Source organism: Camelus dromedarius, chromosome 28 (assembly GCF_036321535.1).
Source record: "Camelus dromedarius isolate mCamDro1 chromosome 28, mCamDro1.pat, whole genome shotgun sequence".
NCBI lineage: Eukaryota > Metazoa > Chordata > Mammalia > Artiodactyla > Camelidae > Camelus > Camelus dromedarius.
Window position 1 is genome coordinate 14,392,164 of NC_087463.1, and position 15,127 is coordinate 14,407,290.

At 43.9% G+C, this 15,127-nt stretch overlaps 1 protein-coding gene across 2 annotated transcripts in view; it reads right to left on the minus strand.

Annotated features, from left to right (window-relative positions):
* The window catches only part of FECH (ferrochelatase), a 30,910-nt gene that overhangs the window by 11,453 nt on the left and 4,330 nt on the right, over positions 1-15,127 (minus strand). For both annotated transcript variants that reach the window (XM_031441847.2, XM_064480364.1), the window contains exons 2-5: positions 14,523-14,658; positions 9,236-9,355; positions 7,787-7,935; positions 1,899-2,033 (exon numbers count right to left, since the gene is read on the minus strand). In XM_031441847.2, coding sequence (XP_031297707.1) covers positions 1,899-2,033; positions 7,787-7,935; positions 9,236-9,355; positions 14,523-14,658 — 540 coding nt within the window. The remainder of the gene's footprint in view (positions 1-1,898; positions 2,034-7,786; positions 7,936-9,235; positions 9,356-14,522; positions 14,659-15,127) is intronic.

Here is a 15,127-nt window from a genome sequence, read left to right on the forward strand (position 1 = left end):
TTCCTTAGAATAAGTCAAATGGATACCAAATCCTTACAGGTAATCCAACAAAACCTGTATTTCTAAGCAAGAGATGGAAATCATGAAAATTCAGAGACCAAAGGAAGGCAGATGGTGTCAACTCAATGTCAATTTCTCCTGACCTAGAGGAGCTGGCATTGGTGCCAAGCCTTAATCGGATGAAACTAACCCTAACATGGGCCTTTTCCTCAACCTTCACATGGGGCAAAAGCTCCAGAACACTGCCGGGCCTCCCAGCGCCACTGGTTTCTCTAATTATGAGAACTATTCATCTGTTAGGTCTCCAAATTAAAATGCTAGCCAGGACAAAGCCATGTTTAAATCAAAGGTACTCTCAGGCTAAGACTCAATTTTCAAAAAAATAAATTGAGTTCCATTTTGCTGAATAGAATGAGTCCGATAAGTCCAAACTGAGTTCATTCCAGGTTCAAAAACCGTCTCTCCAGAAATCACAAAGGAGCCACCACCATCTTCACAATGCAAACCATGATTCCCAGGTGAATGCCACTTCCAGATGTAAAAAAGGTCTTCTAGAAGCTGCAGTAGGTCTCTGGATCACTCAGAAACATTCAATGAACCACCAAAAGTAGTAATCGAGGGGAAAATATAACTTTAAAAATTGCCTGATTTAAAAAAAAAATGTAGTTGATACATAGAATATACTGGGTCTGCCACAATGTGTGTCTAAATAAAACAACGGACAAGTGACCCTCCAGTGGCCTCAGAGAATGAACACACTTCCCAAAGGCTGTCATGTCTCTGAAGTGATGTACCAGATGTACTAGAGGAAAACTGTACAGACATTGACGTTTGAAACACACTTGGTAGAGCCAGCAATGCGATGAAACCCTAGTCAGTCCTTTGTATATAAATAACCATCTTCTTAACTTGTTTAATCTTAAGAGCAGACATTTACATGTTCAGGTATATTTTTAAAAGCCAGGCAAAAGTATAGCTTAGAAATGTATAAAACCCGACTTATTCTCCAATAGTGTATTACTGGACATTTTAAAGTTGTAGAGGTACATTCCCCAAAGAAATCACAATTCGAACTCTTGAGGGTGTCTGAGGACTCGGGCATTTGCACAGGTGCTCTGAACAAATATTTAAGGCACACACACAAGATTTCTTCCAGTAGCCTTTTGTTTTCTCCTTATAAGTTTTAGAAATAATAGGCACTAATGTCCAAAAGCAATTTGGGAGTAAAAATGGGCTAATAATCCTTGAAAAAGAATGCAAACAAATGTATTTGTGGGTGACAATAGAAGATTTACCTATGCCCAATGAGACGGAGATTGGCAAACAGGTTCTTCTCCAGCTCCAGCTAAATATATAATAGTATATAGCACACAATAGTATTTTCCAAAATCTAGAACGCTGAGAGGAGTTTGCAAAGGAAACCACAAACTGGGCTTTGTTTAACCAGAAACCAACCCCTAACCGAAGCAAAACCAAAACATATACCAATATTTCCAATGTCATGTGGACACCTCTGTTTGCAACATGGAAACAGCTATCACCTTTGCTACATTAATAAGAATATTAGGGTAGCCATAAACATAAGGCTTATTACACAAACATAGAAAGTGGCTTCAGGTGCATGACTGATCTGTTACACAGCTGCATTAAAGCACTGAGCACTGGAAGCCACTGCCTTCACCCACCATTTGTAATTCTTAGCTGCCTGGCCAATAACTCAAGGGACAGATGAACCATGAAATTTCAAATGGACTGACCTGGACTCTTGTGTTTAAAGCAGATGGGCTGGATTTGCCATTCAAATCAAAAATGACTTATCCTTCCCTTCCACACTCAGGTTCCCTGGTTATTTTTGCTAGGGCCGCATCCACCCTCCCACCGTCAGAGAGAAGCCTTACCTGTGGTGGAGCAGCTGTACTGCGGATACTGTGTGAAAGCAATCGCCCTTTCAAGCCCGTCTCTCTCCATCTGCTCAATTGCTTCTTCTGTTAAAGGGTGGACGTACCGGAATCCAATATAGTACTTGTGAGGAGCTATTAGGGAAGCATGTGTGGAAAGGAAGAAGTGTTCATCTTTATATAGATCCCAAACAGAATGCAGTGCCCAGAACAAAGAACAGTTAACCTAATTTCCTAGGATGCTGATAATGCAGGCAAGCTTAGAATATCCCTTGGATCTTATCCAGTCCTCCGCTAGCGCATGGATTTTTAATCACTATTTTCTGTGATCAACCTCCCCCCCGCCCCTCACACACACACACACACACACACACACCCCTTTACTTAGCACATGATTTTTAAAACTCAAGCTTCTCTGCCTTCTTCTCTGCTCTCGGCTGAGATAAGAGAAGCTCAAGAGAAGATGAGAAAGAACTAGCATTTATTCTTAAAGTATAACCTCCCCTTACGTACCAGCTACCATGGAAGACATGATGCTTTCCCTCCCCTCACATAAACCACATTTTTCAGATAAGGAAACAGACTCTCAAAGGTTAATGAACATGCCCCAAAGTCACACCTAGCACATGGTCGAGACAAAATGATAACGTGGGTCTTCCCACCCCAAAGCCTGTGACCCCAGCCTCTCTCGTCACCCAAGTCCCCTCCTCCTGTTCCCTCAGATGCCAGGCCACCTACTTTATATAAAAACCCTGGGGTACTCAATAAAAGTTCATTGATAACAAATGATGGAAATGATTCCCCTCACTTATATGGGAAAAAATCTAACAATAAATTCTGAAATTGAAGGCACTTAATGGGATTTAAAACCATTGTTCTGGAACCTAAATGGCCCAAGTCAGTGCACGTCTTCAAGGCATCCCTTCTCCCGTCGCTTTGTCAGTTCCCCCTCCTGTCTCCTCTTTATCCTCCTGTATTTTAAATCCACCTGCAACCACACAATTTCTTAGACATTTATTAAATCATAAAATGGAACGTTTTTTTAAAGTTATCAAGTCTTGCTTCCTTGTCTTTTCATAGGATGACACCTAACTTATAACAGGGATGAGGCTGAAAATACACAACGTAAACATCAAGGAACAGTAAACCCAAGATGATGTTACTGTCCAGGCGTTAACGGGGGCTGCAACTAAGAACGTGACACCAAGTTGCCACAAGCAACACTTGGGTTAAAGTGGAGAAAAAAGATAATACGTTTATTGTGTGTGTCTATATATGTGTATACATATGTCTGTGTGTGTATATATGTATATATAGATGTACACAGATTGAGAATATAGATACGTCTATATTATAGACAGGTATATAGATTGAGAAAACATTCCTCCATAACTTGACCCAGGGGGCTGAATCAACGGAGCACGTCATCAAACACAGAAGCAGAATACTGATGGGAGAGAGAAGCACGCACGTGCACGGAAAGGGCAGTCTCTTTCAATATTCCCTGCCTGGGGATGACAAAAAGAGGAAGGAAGGGGTACAGATGAAATAATTTCAGCTGTCTGTCCCTTCTAGGCTATCAATTTTCTGGTCTCTTGCATAAAATATGGTAAACTTCAGTTAAAACTCACCAGAGGGCACAGCCCTGTAAGCGAACTCCCAGTGACTGATTGCTCAAAGATTATGTGGTTCTTGCTAAAACTGCCAACTATCACAATATCATCAAGTCCATTTTTAAAGAGCTCTTGGTGCTCAGAGCTGAGGCCGAAGTGGAATTCGCTTTCTAATCTATTTTGAGACAATAAAATTATCAGATTGACAGGGTCAGATCCCCCACATGCTGCAGGTCAGTCAGCTTCTCGCATTTTCTTTTCAGCTGCCCAGCAGCTGAGAGTTGCAGCCTGGTCTGTTGACGTCCAGGAGTTCCTCCAACATCACAGACAAGAGAGGTGGAGAGGCTGCCCTCGCAGATAAAGGCAGGGCGGTGACCTCTTTCAGAAGGGAGAATAAAATACTCTGGGAAGAACAGATAATGCGTTCTCAACTGTCCAATTCAAGCTGGCCGGCAAAGACATATTTTTTTAAAAGTGACGCTGCACTGTCTTCGGCGGGAACTATTCTGAGGAAATAAGCTTTCGAGAAGGCCCCTGGCCAGCCCAGAAAGCTTTCGCCCTGCAGCTGGCTACCCCCGGCAGGGGCGCAGGGGGAGGAAGGAGTCTCCTGGATGTCAGCGGGCACCACATCTGGCGGGCACCACATCTGGCCAGCGTGAGCTCCAAACACACGACTGGCTGGTCCAGCCTCATCTACCCTCAGAGCCCCGCGAACAAACACTCTGGCGAGAACTACACAGAGGGGGAGAAAAGGAACGGGGAAACCAGATTTGTAAACAGTAGAACTTCACTCATTTCCAGTCCATTCATTCAGCATGTCCAATAGTCCAAATGTCGGATTTGGGCATGATTCTTTGGGAGAAAGATAAGAAGTAAATTAGAGCATAATGCTGCTTACCCTGTATCAGCTCATGAACCCTATGCCAGCGATGAATAATAAAAGCTCACGTTACTTGTACTGGGCACCATGCTGCCGCCTTTCAGGCTTATCTGATTTTATTTGCACGGTGATTCTAGGAGCTGGGTTCTGTCATCATCCCCATCCTCCTGAAGAGGCTTACTGGGCTAAGTTATCTGCCTGAAGTCATACAGCCAGGAGTGGGGAAGCCAGCTCCACTGCAGCGAAGCCACGCTCCTCCCCATTTGGCATGCGATAAAGAACGAACTGATCTTACTGAGTGGCACTTAGAGCTTCATTGAAAGCAGCCACAGTCCAGATAACCAAACTGTACTTTTTAAAGTGTATTTTAGATTTAGCCTTTTCATGAAATGCAATGATTACCCTTCTCATCTATTTCCTTCTGAATTCCCTAAATGACTGCAGTGCAGTAGGAAACCCACTCCAAGTTACATTCCCTCACCCAGTGTACTGTATTCATGAACAGTCAATTCTATGCAAGTCTCAAAATTTCTATACTGGTCACCAGATAACAACCACTTCCCCTAAAAAGGAGAGTATGAAACATTTTTATCTGGTTGTAATCACTTTTTTTTTCTTTGCCTAAAGAGAACTTTTCCAGATATAAATAAACAGATAGGTGCAGTTCCAAAGTAAACTTAATAATTTTGTAGGAAAAAAAGTGTAAGAAGAGAGGAGGACTGAGAAAGAGACAGAGAGAAGCAAGGAGATCAGAAAGCAGCAGGAAGGAGATGAGGGAGGGAAGGAGACATCCGGGTGGGCATCGCGGAGCCTCAGGTCCACTCAGTGAAGCGTGGACAGCAGGACAAGAAAATTCTTTCTAGGTAACCTGGGCGAGCCCCTGAGGGAGCCACAGAGCCTCGCCTGCTAATCTTCTCAGTCTCCAACACAAAGTTCCCCTAAAGAAGCTGCCAAACCATGAGACTATTTCCTGTCTTCCACATCCACACGGTGTGATCATCAGCCGCCATATTCATTTTGTAGAGTCTCTCTCCAACAAGTCTTCAAAAGTTCTCCCTGATCCTTGGGCACATGGCCTGCAGCAAGGCCCCACTAGACCTGAAGCTTCTTGTTTAAGCAGAAGCATCAAACAAGGGAGAGCACTCAGTGGGCCACTGATGGATGAGTGGTCTTGGGCCTCATTAAACACCCCATCACACCCCCCAAGCAAGCCTGCTTTAAGTGATTAGTGGTCACCTACCATGCAGAGGAAAGGAAGAACTGAACTCGCCTGCCTCAGAAGGTCCCAGCATGGGCCGCAGAGGCTGGTGACATGCCTGCCCTGGGATCGTGAGCACCAAAGCCCTCCTGGGACCAGGCCCTGGATGCGCTTCCAAGATCCAGAGAAACCAAAGTAGCCCCCACCAGTGCTTCAGTAAGAACTGCTGGGAACCAAGCTCCACCAAGGTTAGAGTGTGACTCATTCGCTACTTCGCCCCTCATCAGTATACCCAACTTGCAGTCAGGGCTTATAAATACCTGGTGGGGGGTGAATGGAAGAAGGATGGATGGATGTGGGCATCAGTGGATGAAAGACTAGGGAGGGAGTGAACAGAGCGAGAAGGCAGGAATGATGCTTTCCTGTCTAATGATGTAGTGACCAGACGGGCAAGCCACTGAGCTGACTTGTGCTTCATGGATACCCTAAACTTATCCCCAAAGTCTTAATGAAGAACAAGACTTTTTTTTTCATATAAGTCTCTACAAGATAGAATGTTTAAAACTGTTTTTTAAATCATTTCTACAACAATTTTGAGTCTAAGTATGAAATGAATATTATTATTCCTTGGCCCCCACCAAAGCAGAGGATAATCAGTCCCAGAATCTAGCTTCTTGTGACTTGCTCCCTCTGCACTAAACGGCCATATGTTAAAATGATCCCATGTTTGACGGGACACTGGGGTAAATCCAGGTCATTCTATGGGACTCTTTCCAGACCAACCAGGGAGGTGGAGGCCACTGCTGGCCCGTCTGGTCTGACAACCTGGCAGCCTCACCACAGAGAGAGGAGGAGGTGGGAAGGATGCATCTGTGTTCCTTTATCAGGGCTGATGACTCTACTAAGGCCCTTTGTGGTGATGGGTACCAGACTAAGACGTCCACAGGACAGATGGCACCTTTCCGCCTCCTTCTTCCACTGAACACAGCACAACAACTGCAGATCTGGTTCACACCAAACCTTCTATCATGATCAACTAGAGTCTGGTCTCTACTTGATAGAGAGGTCAGCCAAGTTTCCCTCACCCAACATTTTAGAAGATGCGCTGTGTCACGTGTGGCTGAACCATGTAAGAAATGCCCTCCAGCCACAAGTGAAGGCAGGAAGCAAACCCACTATTCAAAAGCGCAACTGAACAATTTTCCAAGTGAGATGATCTGCTCTAGCCCTTTGTCCCATGTGCGATGCAAACAGTGGATTCCGAGAGCAACTCGAGCTGACTCTCAATGAAACGCTTTCGGTCCTGCCCAGTGCGGCTGCTCTCCCCGAGGGTCCCCACCGTGTCACACTCCCGTCCTGATCCTGAACCCTAAACTGCATCTGCAGTTAACACATTTCATGTGTCGTCAGATGCCCACTTTTTGTTTTAACAGTTCTTACACTGGCCTACAACAGACAGTGTCTTAAAATTAACCGGCAGAGGTCTCGTGTCTTCACGTTGTATGAAAACAGTGGTGTGAATCAGTGGTGTCGTGAACGCAGTTAAATATGGCACTTAGAGTTCATTCATGTAGTTCATGTTTCATTCTGCAGATTATAATCTGTGTTAGACATTCTCAGAAAACAGTTACCAGACGTGCTCAATCCTCTTTTTAGGGCCGTGCCCAACGAGACACTTAAATGCCTCACCCTGATGGTACTGCCAAGAGCTGAAAGCAGGTGCTGAGAGATGCTTAGAGCCTCGTGGCTGCTGTGACAGAGCTAATTCTGCACTAAATGCTGATCTAATCAGCCATCCACACAGAAAGAAACAGCAACAGCAACAGCCTCAACCCGTTTCCCAAAGATTTCTTCCCAGGACAATGATAATATGTATCCTTTGTTCATGGCAGGTAGCCTCTTCCTTATAATCCAGCTCAACTTAACACACACCTCCAACTTCCTTTTGAGGCTAATGTTCCAAAACTTTAGCTTTTTTATTTGTAACATAAGGAAGCAAGAGAAAAGGCTGTAAGATGGGGACAAAGGATAACGGCGTGAGAACTGAGCTCAGTGGCCAGGCATCATGCAGGAACCTCCCACACAGATTGGGAGCTGCTGGGACCCAGAACCTCACTGGGCACCCAACAGTGCTGTGAATTTCATAACTACTCTGAAAGAACAAACCTAGCGAGATGTCCGCTGAGAAAGCCCATACCTGTGTGCGGGGAAAGCTCATCCAGCAGCTTCACCATGCCTTCTCCTTGCTTGGAAGTCCACATCTTGATGGGAGACCCACCTCCAATCCTGCGGTACTGCTCCTGAATTTTGGGGGTTCGGCGTTTGGCAATGATTGGTGCCAGCTTACTAAACCATTGAACATGGAAGTAAATGAATATTATTCCAGCTCAGAAACATTTTCTACTCAATTTAAAAAAAACAAAAGTGAAATTTTAAGACGAGCCTAAAAAGATCAAGCCTTTAGAGAGAGAAAACCAGATAGGCTCTGAGGAGTGGCCACCTCCATCCCATGAAATGTTCTCGCAGCACACCCTGAAGACTCAAGACACCAATCACCCGTGAGGGGATCCTGGGTATGTGCTAGCTACTATCTTCACCCCTCTTGATCCTGCACTGGACATATAAGGACATTAGGACATGTACTGTCCTCTTAATTTAAGAAAATGCATATCCATCCTATAATATACTTGCCCACGTGAGCAAAGATGTATGCACGAGGATGCTCACTGCAACACCGTAAACAATCTCAACGTCCATCAGTGGGGCACTGGTTAAATAAGTGAGGGTATGACCACACAATGCAAGCCTATGGAGTCATGAGAAAAGAATGAGCCAGATCTGTACAATCTGTTATGGAATAATCTCCAAGACACATTGTTAAATTAAAAAAAAAATGAAGTGACAAATAATGTACATAAGTACATTCACATTTGGGTAAAAAAAAGGAGGAGGGTGTAAATAAACATGTGTATGTGTGTTGTGTGTGTGTGTGTGTGTGTGTGTGTGTGTGTGTGTGTGTATACACTAAGATGTGCATGGACCATTTCTGGATGTAGCAGTGCTTACCTCCAGGGTGGGTGAGTGGGAGTCTGGAGTCCAAGGGGAAAGGGACACTTGCTTTTTACTGTAAATGCTTTTAAACTATTTGCATTTTTTATCATCTGCATGTATACATTTTTCATTACAAAAGCCTATTTTAAAGAAAAAGCAGAGACAGAAGGAGGGAGGGAGGGAAGGGTGAAAGAAGAGATGGGCAGCAAGGACCCATATTCACAGCACAGATGAATGGCACCCATCACTTCCCTGAGTGTTAATCAGCTGTTAAGTGCCAAGTACAAATATTATCTTTAAAGATCTTTAAAGGCACTTCAGCTGCGTCCAGACCACTGAATTTCTAGACAGAGATCTGGGGGGAAAGGGCCGGAGGGGAAGCCTCACTGACTTGTTTTCTCTGTCCCCTGCAATCCTGCTCCTCTCACATCCTTCTCATACCAAAAACAAAGTCATAATGCTGCTCTAGCACCACCAGATATGAACTAAAACCGTTTTTGGGGGTTTTGTTTTTAAACTACAGAACTGACATACATGGAAGGCAAAATGCACTGCACAGGTTCTGAAAAAGTACAGGTATTGATCTGAATCTTACTTTTGAATCGGAAGCGTCATGAGGTCTCGGTCCAAAAAGAGCCTCAGGAGAAAGTCATGAACCTCCCCGACTGTCTCAGGGCCTCCCATATTCAGCATTAATATTCCAGTTTTTGGCTTCCTACACAAAATAAAGTGCAATGGTTGATTTGTAACACTTTTCATTTTCCTCTTGGGTAGAATTTTGGTTTGCCTAGCAAACTCTCATCTCATCTGTGTGACACAAAAGTAAAAACCTATAGATCTTTTCACTGCCATCACATGGCTACCTACCTGGGTACACACGGGCCTCCATCTCTGCACCTCCATCCCAGGTGCCATTTCGGGCTCTGACCTTCACCTTCTAGCTCCATCCCAGGCACCGGATTTCACTGGGCGCAAATGTTTCTCTATGAAACTCTCAGCCCTGAACAAGATCTCATTCTTTAGGGACTGAGAGTCAAGGTATAAACCTAAAACTGGAACTAAAGTACCTGTTCACGTGACTGCCTCGTGACGGCACAGGTTGCCCGATCGCTCCAAACTTGAGTTTTCTCGTCTGCAGAGCAGAGAGTCCACCAACTACCCCAAAAAGCTTATTATGAGAATTAAGCGGACAATGTATGTACCCTAGGTGCCAGCTTATGCTAAATGAGTAAGTTCTATTCTACACAGAGAAGCCTTGGGTTTCCCTATCATTTTAAACCCCCACAGTAAAATACCAGCCCATGGCTCACCCTCTTATTCTTCTCCCTTCCCTTTAGTTAATGATTCAGTTATTACTGACGTAAATGACATCTTGTCCTCTGCTTCCTCCTCCTGAGCAGGCCTTTATTCGTTTTCAGTGTCTCCTGCTGGGATAAACTACATTTCCCCCTCTGCACTCACCTTCCCATCCCTCACCTAGACCCATCGCTTGGCTAATTCCTGCAAGAAATTGCCCTACATTATTCAAATTAGACCCAGGCTAAAGAATCACAGGTTGAATGAACAAAAAGAAAAAGAAAGTCAAGCAGGTTCTGGGAAACTTCAAAAGAAAAGGATTACACAAAAACATAACCTTCCAAAATCCCTGGAGCCTGCATGGCGGCGGGAAGTGAGCCAGGCCAGGACGAGTTCTCTGTTGGGGCCTGGCTGGAACCATGAGGTCAAAGCCTGAAATGGGACCCTGGGGAACTCGGGGCCTGCAGATTCCCAAGTGGGTGGTCACGGGGGAGCAGTGAAAGAGGTGGGGAAAGCAATGGACAAGGAGTGTCTTCCATTCATTCTTTTAAACATTTGTAAACATTTAGATGTAAGTTACACATCCTAAAATTTGCCATTTTAAACTGTACGGATCAGTGGTTTTTCATATACGCACAAGGTCAGGAAACCATTACCACTGTCTAATTCCTAAACATTTTCATCACCCCAAAAAAGCCCTCGTACCCATTAGAGCCATTCCCCGTTCTCCCTCCCCCTTACCCCTGGCAACCTCTAGTCCGCTTTCTGGGCCTGTGATTTGCCTATTCTTGCATGATGTGTGGCCGTCCGCCTCTGGTTTCTTTCAGCATAAGGTCTGCAAGGTTCGTCCCCGTTGTAGCATGAATCAGTACTGCCTTCCTTTCTGTGGCTGAATAATGTTCCATCAGATGCATACACTCTCCATGCAGCGTTGATAGAGCCACTGAGAAACAGCCTGAGGTTCATTTAAAACACCATTATCATAAATGCCTCAGGGTCTACTTCCTATTTATTCTTTGATGGAGCGACTGGGGATCAAACCCAGGACCTTGTGCACGCGAAGCACACACCCCACCACTGAGCTATACCCTCCTCCCCTGGGGGTTTTCTTTCGAGATTTACTTTCCAGATCTCCCACATCAAGACCACCTCTAGCTAATGCAGTGATCAAAGCAATCCTGCTGAGATGGCTCTAGTATGGAAGACTCTTCTTGAAAGTGTTCTCAGGCTCATGATAGCCTGATGAAATCTGAATTGCAATTTTCAACAAGCACTAATGATATTTGGTAACGATGTTGGGCAGCAGAGTGTGTAAGTGGAAGCCGTTTTCTTGATCAGACACACTGTGGGCAGATGAGGTAGAAATCTGACTTCTCAGCCTAACTTTCCAAAATAAGAACCAATTCCCGGGGAAAGAGAAGTGCTGCATTACAAGGGAGTCAGGACTTTCTGGTTTAGACCCCATTAAAGATTAACCAAGTCACTTTTCACATCACCGTCTCAGCCTTGGACTTCCCGACCTCAGCACTGCTGACATCTGGGGCTGGACACTCCTTTGTGTAGGAGGTTTGGGGGTCACCCTGGCCTCTACTCACTACATGGCAATAGCACACACCCTACTCCAGCTGTGACAACCAAAAATGTCTCCAGACATTGCCAAATATGTCCCAGGGAATAAAAATGCCTCCCCACCCTCGGTTTAGAGCCACTGTGTTTGAGGAAAGGGGTTTAATCTCCTTTTTATTAAACGAAGCAACTACTTTGAAGTTATTGTTCCATGACTTTTCCACCTCCTTTGACCAGAAGTTCTATCAATGAGTTAACAAACTGGTGTTTAGTTTTCTTTTTCTGATGCCTGAAAATTCCTGATTCATTATATTGTGAAACTGTAATAGTCCCTTAGTCTTTCCACTTAGACCACTGGTGCTCTCCTGGGATTCTGTCTTTTGCCCTCAAAAGCTGTGACTCACAATAAATTAAGTACATTTTTCCATGGATTGCTGCCAGTTAACAGATTGCTGGTTAGGAAACCCCACGCTAAGAGACTTACCTAAGCCACAGAGGGCATCAATGTGCAAACGGGATTTAGAACTGTTTTCCATCTATAACACCTGAGCTCAGAACAAGAGTGGCTTTAAATGGGACTCTACTCTGCCCTGCAAACCTATGTTTTGCAAACCGTGTTGATCTTATACATGAAAGACTCACATGATTTGAAAATACCTAAATACACGTGCATTTAATACAAGACTGTGTTGCGCATGACAAACAGCGCATTAGTAAGCCCTGGTCAGATACCCCTCTATTCCCAAATGTGAAGTGCAAAGCTTTAGTCAAGGGTCGCTGTCTCTTCTCCCCTCCAGACAGAGCACATCTGAGACCAAGGTCTGAATGGTCAAGCTCCCTTTGTTTGAATGTAAAAGTGTATCACAGCAACCATATTGAAAACTTCTCATTTGAAAAGGTTGTAACATTTTGCCATTTATATTCTTGGACTCTCAAAGTATGAGGTTTTTCCTTTGAACTATTAGTTGGACATAACTGAAACTTCAGCTCATCAATTAACAAAGGAACAGAAGAATTCTATTCTACTATAGACAATCAGCATCAAGATAAAAAAGAAATTCCAGCTCTTCATTTAAACCTCCAGGATGTAACTGGTAGGAGGATTGAAGATGCCTCTGGGAAACTCCAGCTCATGGACCAGATTTGTACACACACCGCCTGTTTTTGTAAATAAAGTTTTAATGAAAGGCAGTTCCACTCATTTGTTTACATATTATCTTTGGCTGCTCTCACATTACGACAGGAGAGATGAGTAACAGCAAAAGAGACCAAATGGCCCATGAAGCCTGAAAAATGTACCATCTAGCCCTTTGCAGATAAATCTGTAGTGTAATGTTTCTCGTCTAGTCCAGCCTGAGCGCTATGCAGGAACACGCCTTCATGATGTCTGGCAACAGAATGACTCAGAAAGACACCACTTCATGGTCCCTAATATTTAAAAACTGGAAATAACCTACACGCCACATAACATGAGACTGAATAAATAAATTATGATTTAATAAAATACTCAGGCTATTAAAATAATGTAGACTGTTCATATTTATGTGGTAGACACATTATTAAATAAAAAGTTATAAAAATAATATATGCAGTATTGTCACATTTTGAGTAAACACATACCGAGTAAATACTAATAGATCCAGACAGAGAGAGAAAATAGTGGGTGGTGAGATTATCAGTGATTTTTTTTTCCCCTGTCAGTATTTTCTAAAAGGAATCTATTTCTTTTGTATAAATATGATATAAAGTTACTGACTAGAATTTGGGGATTTTTTTAGATTTTCATTCAATTTTAATAATTTAATATTAAGGCTATTTATGTGAATGACTTTTGCCACTAAGATAACATAGTAGTGAAGTAATTTTTTCTTTCCAGGGTTCCACATCCAGTCAGTTCTTCAGGTTATATCAAATACTTACCCCAAACCCTAAATATTTAAAGCACTTTGTGCTCTGGCTGAGGTGAGAAAAGAGGGGCAGTGGGGGGAATGGAGGAATGGTGTCCTGCTGGACACGCCCCCAGGCCTGTCTTCCTCCCCACGTGTGATCTTTTAGGAGGCCTGAGAGCTGAAAGGAGATGATTTGAAACCCCAACCTCGTGCCCTAGCCTCAACAAGCCTCAGTTTACTAAGTGCTCAAATATATATCCAGGATCACATAATGAAAAGCAACAAACATAGAATGAGACTATTTTATTTTCATAGCTGTGTAACTCCTCCAGAACATCTGGTCTACCAGCAAGGTCAAGGCGTTAATTGCTCACAGCTACTTCCATCCTTTCCCTCTGCTTAGTGTTGAAGTGCGCTACTCCTACCCATGTACTCATCTAAATCAGTGTCCTGTGTAGTCTTCTGTTGCCTCTGTACCAGAGGAAGACTTGAGAACAGCTGTGGCTTCTCTTACTGCAGAGGACATGCAGCACCAAGGCCACGCCTGCTGACGGCCACCACAAATAGCAGGAGTGAAGCTGGAAGTGTACTTTGTTTCTTTAGTAAACTATAAATCATATGATGTCATTTACAATTATCTTCACTGGATTAACAGTTTACTATAGAAATTCTTGGTAGGTTAGTTATTCTTTTTCCTGTACAGGGCATACATTTCATAAGTATAATTCTGTTAGGTTTCATAAACACATTTCTGGTGTACATATAATTTGTGTTACATGACATATTCCAGAACTAAATCCCTACATGATTTGCAGACTGTTTGTATCAACTCTGTGTCCTTTAACAAAACCCTGTGGGGTTTTAATTTGCCAATCAGATCTCAATAAAACTGGCGGAAAATTGTTAAATAAAACATTTTTAAATCTGTCAAAATTAAAAAAAAAAAAAGATAAAGCCTTAATGGGAGGTGAAATCTGTAGTTTACCAGTCACTGAAGGAAAGCCAAGAAAATAACATACCACTCCTTACATACTGGGTTTTCCCAGCACCTTTCCTCCTAGGTAGCTTGTATCCACTGGGATTTGCATCAAGAAAGAGAAATCCGCATTAGTACTGAAATGAGACTCATACCTGTTTCCCGGTTGAACTTGAGCCTTGGGGCTTCTGGCATGCTGGGCTGTTTCTGTGGCTGTGGCGGCGGCGGCGGCTGTGGCTGCACCCGACTGACACCTCCATGGCTGACAAGCCCTTGGGCCAGCACACACCACTGTGACAAAATTAAAGTGGTAGCATGAAATCTAGCCAGAAAGTAATTTCTTTTGAAGAGGTCCTCAGAGCATAATTCCTGGATTTAAAATTTAAAGAGATGCTACAGCAGAGGTGATTTTCCCAGCATTTCTCCGCAGGTGGCTGAAGGCTCTGAAGACCTCTCCGAGGGGATGGGGTAGCATCCCCTAGGCTGGCTTAGCAGGACATGCCGGGAGCCTTTTTAGCAGCCACAAACACCTCCTCTCCCTGCCTCGGCTGCCTTTGTTGAGATGACCCTTCATGAGAACCACTGCACGTTATGACAGTTACTGGCGGCAGCATGCTGTCCATATGGAAGGTGAGGAGCCTGCAGAAAGGGTTACAGGGCTGCCGATTTAAGGAGTGGAAACTGGGTCAGTTTTCCAACACTGGCACTCACATCAGCCTACAGGACTTCTCCAATCAGGCTCCAGTGCCAAGAACCCTAG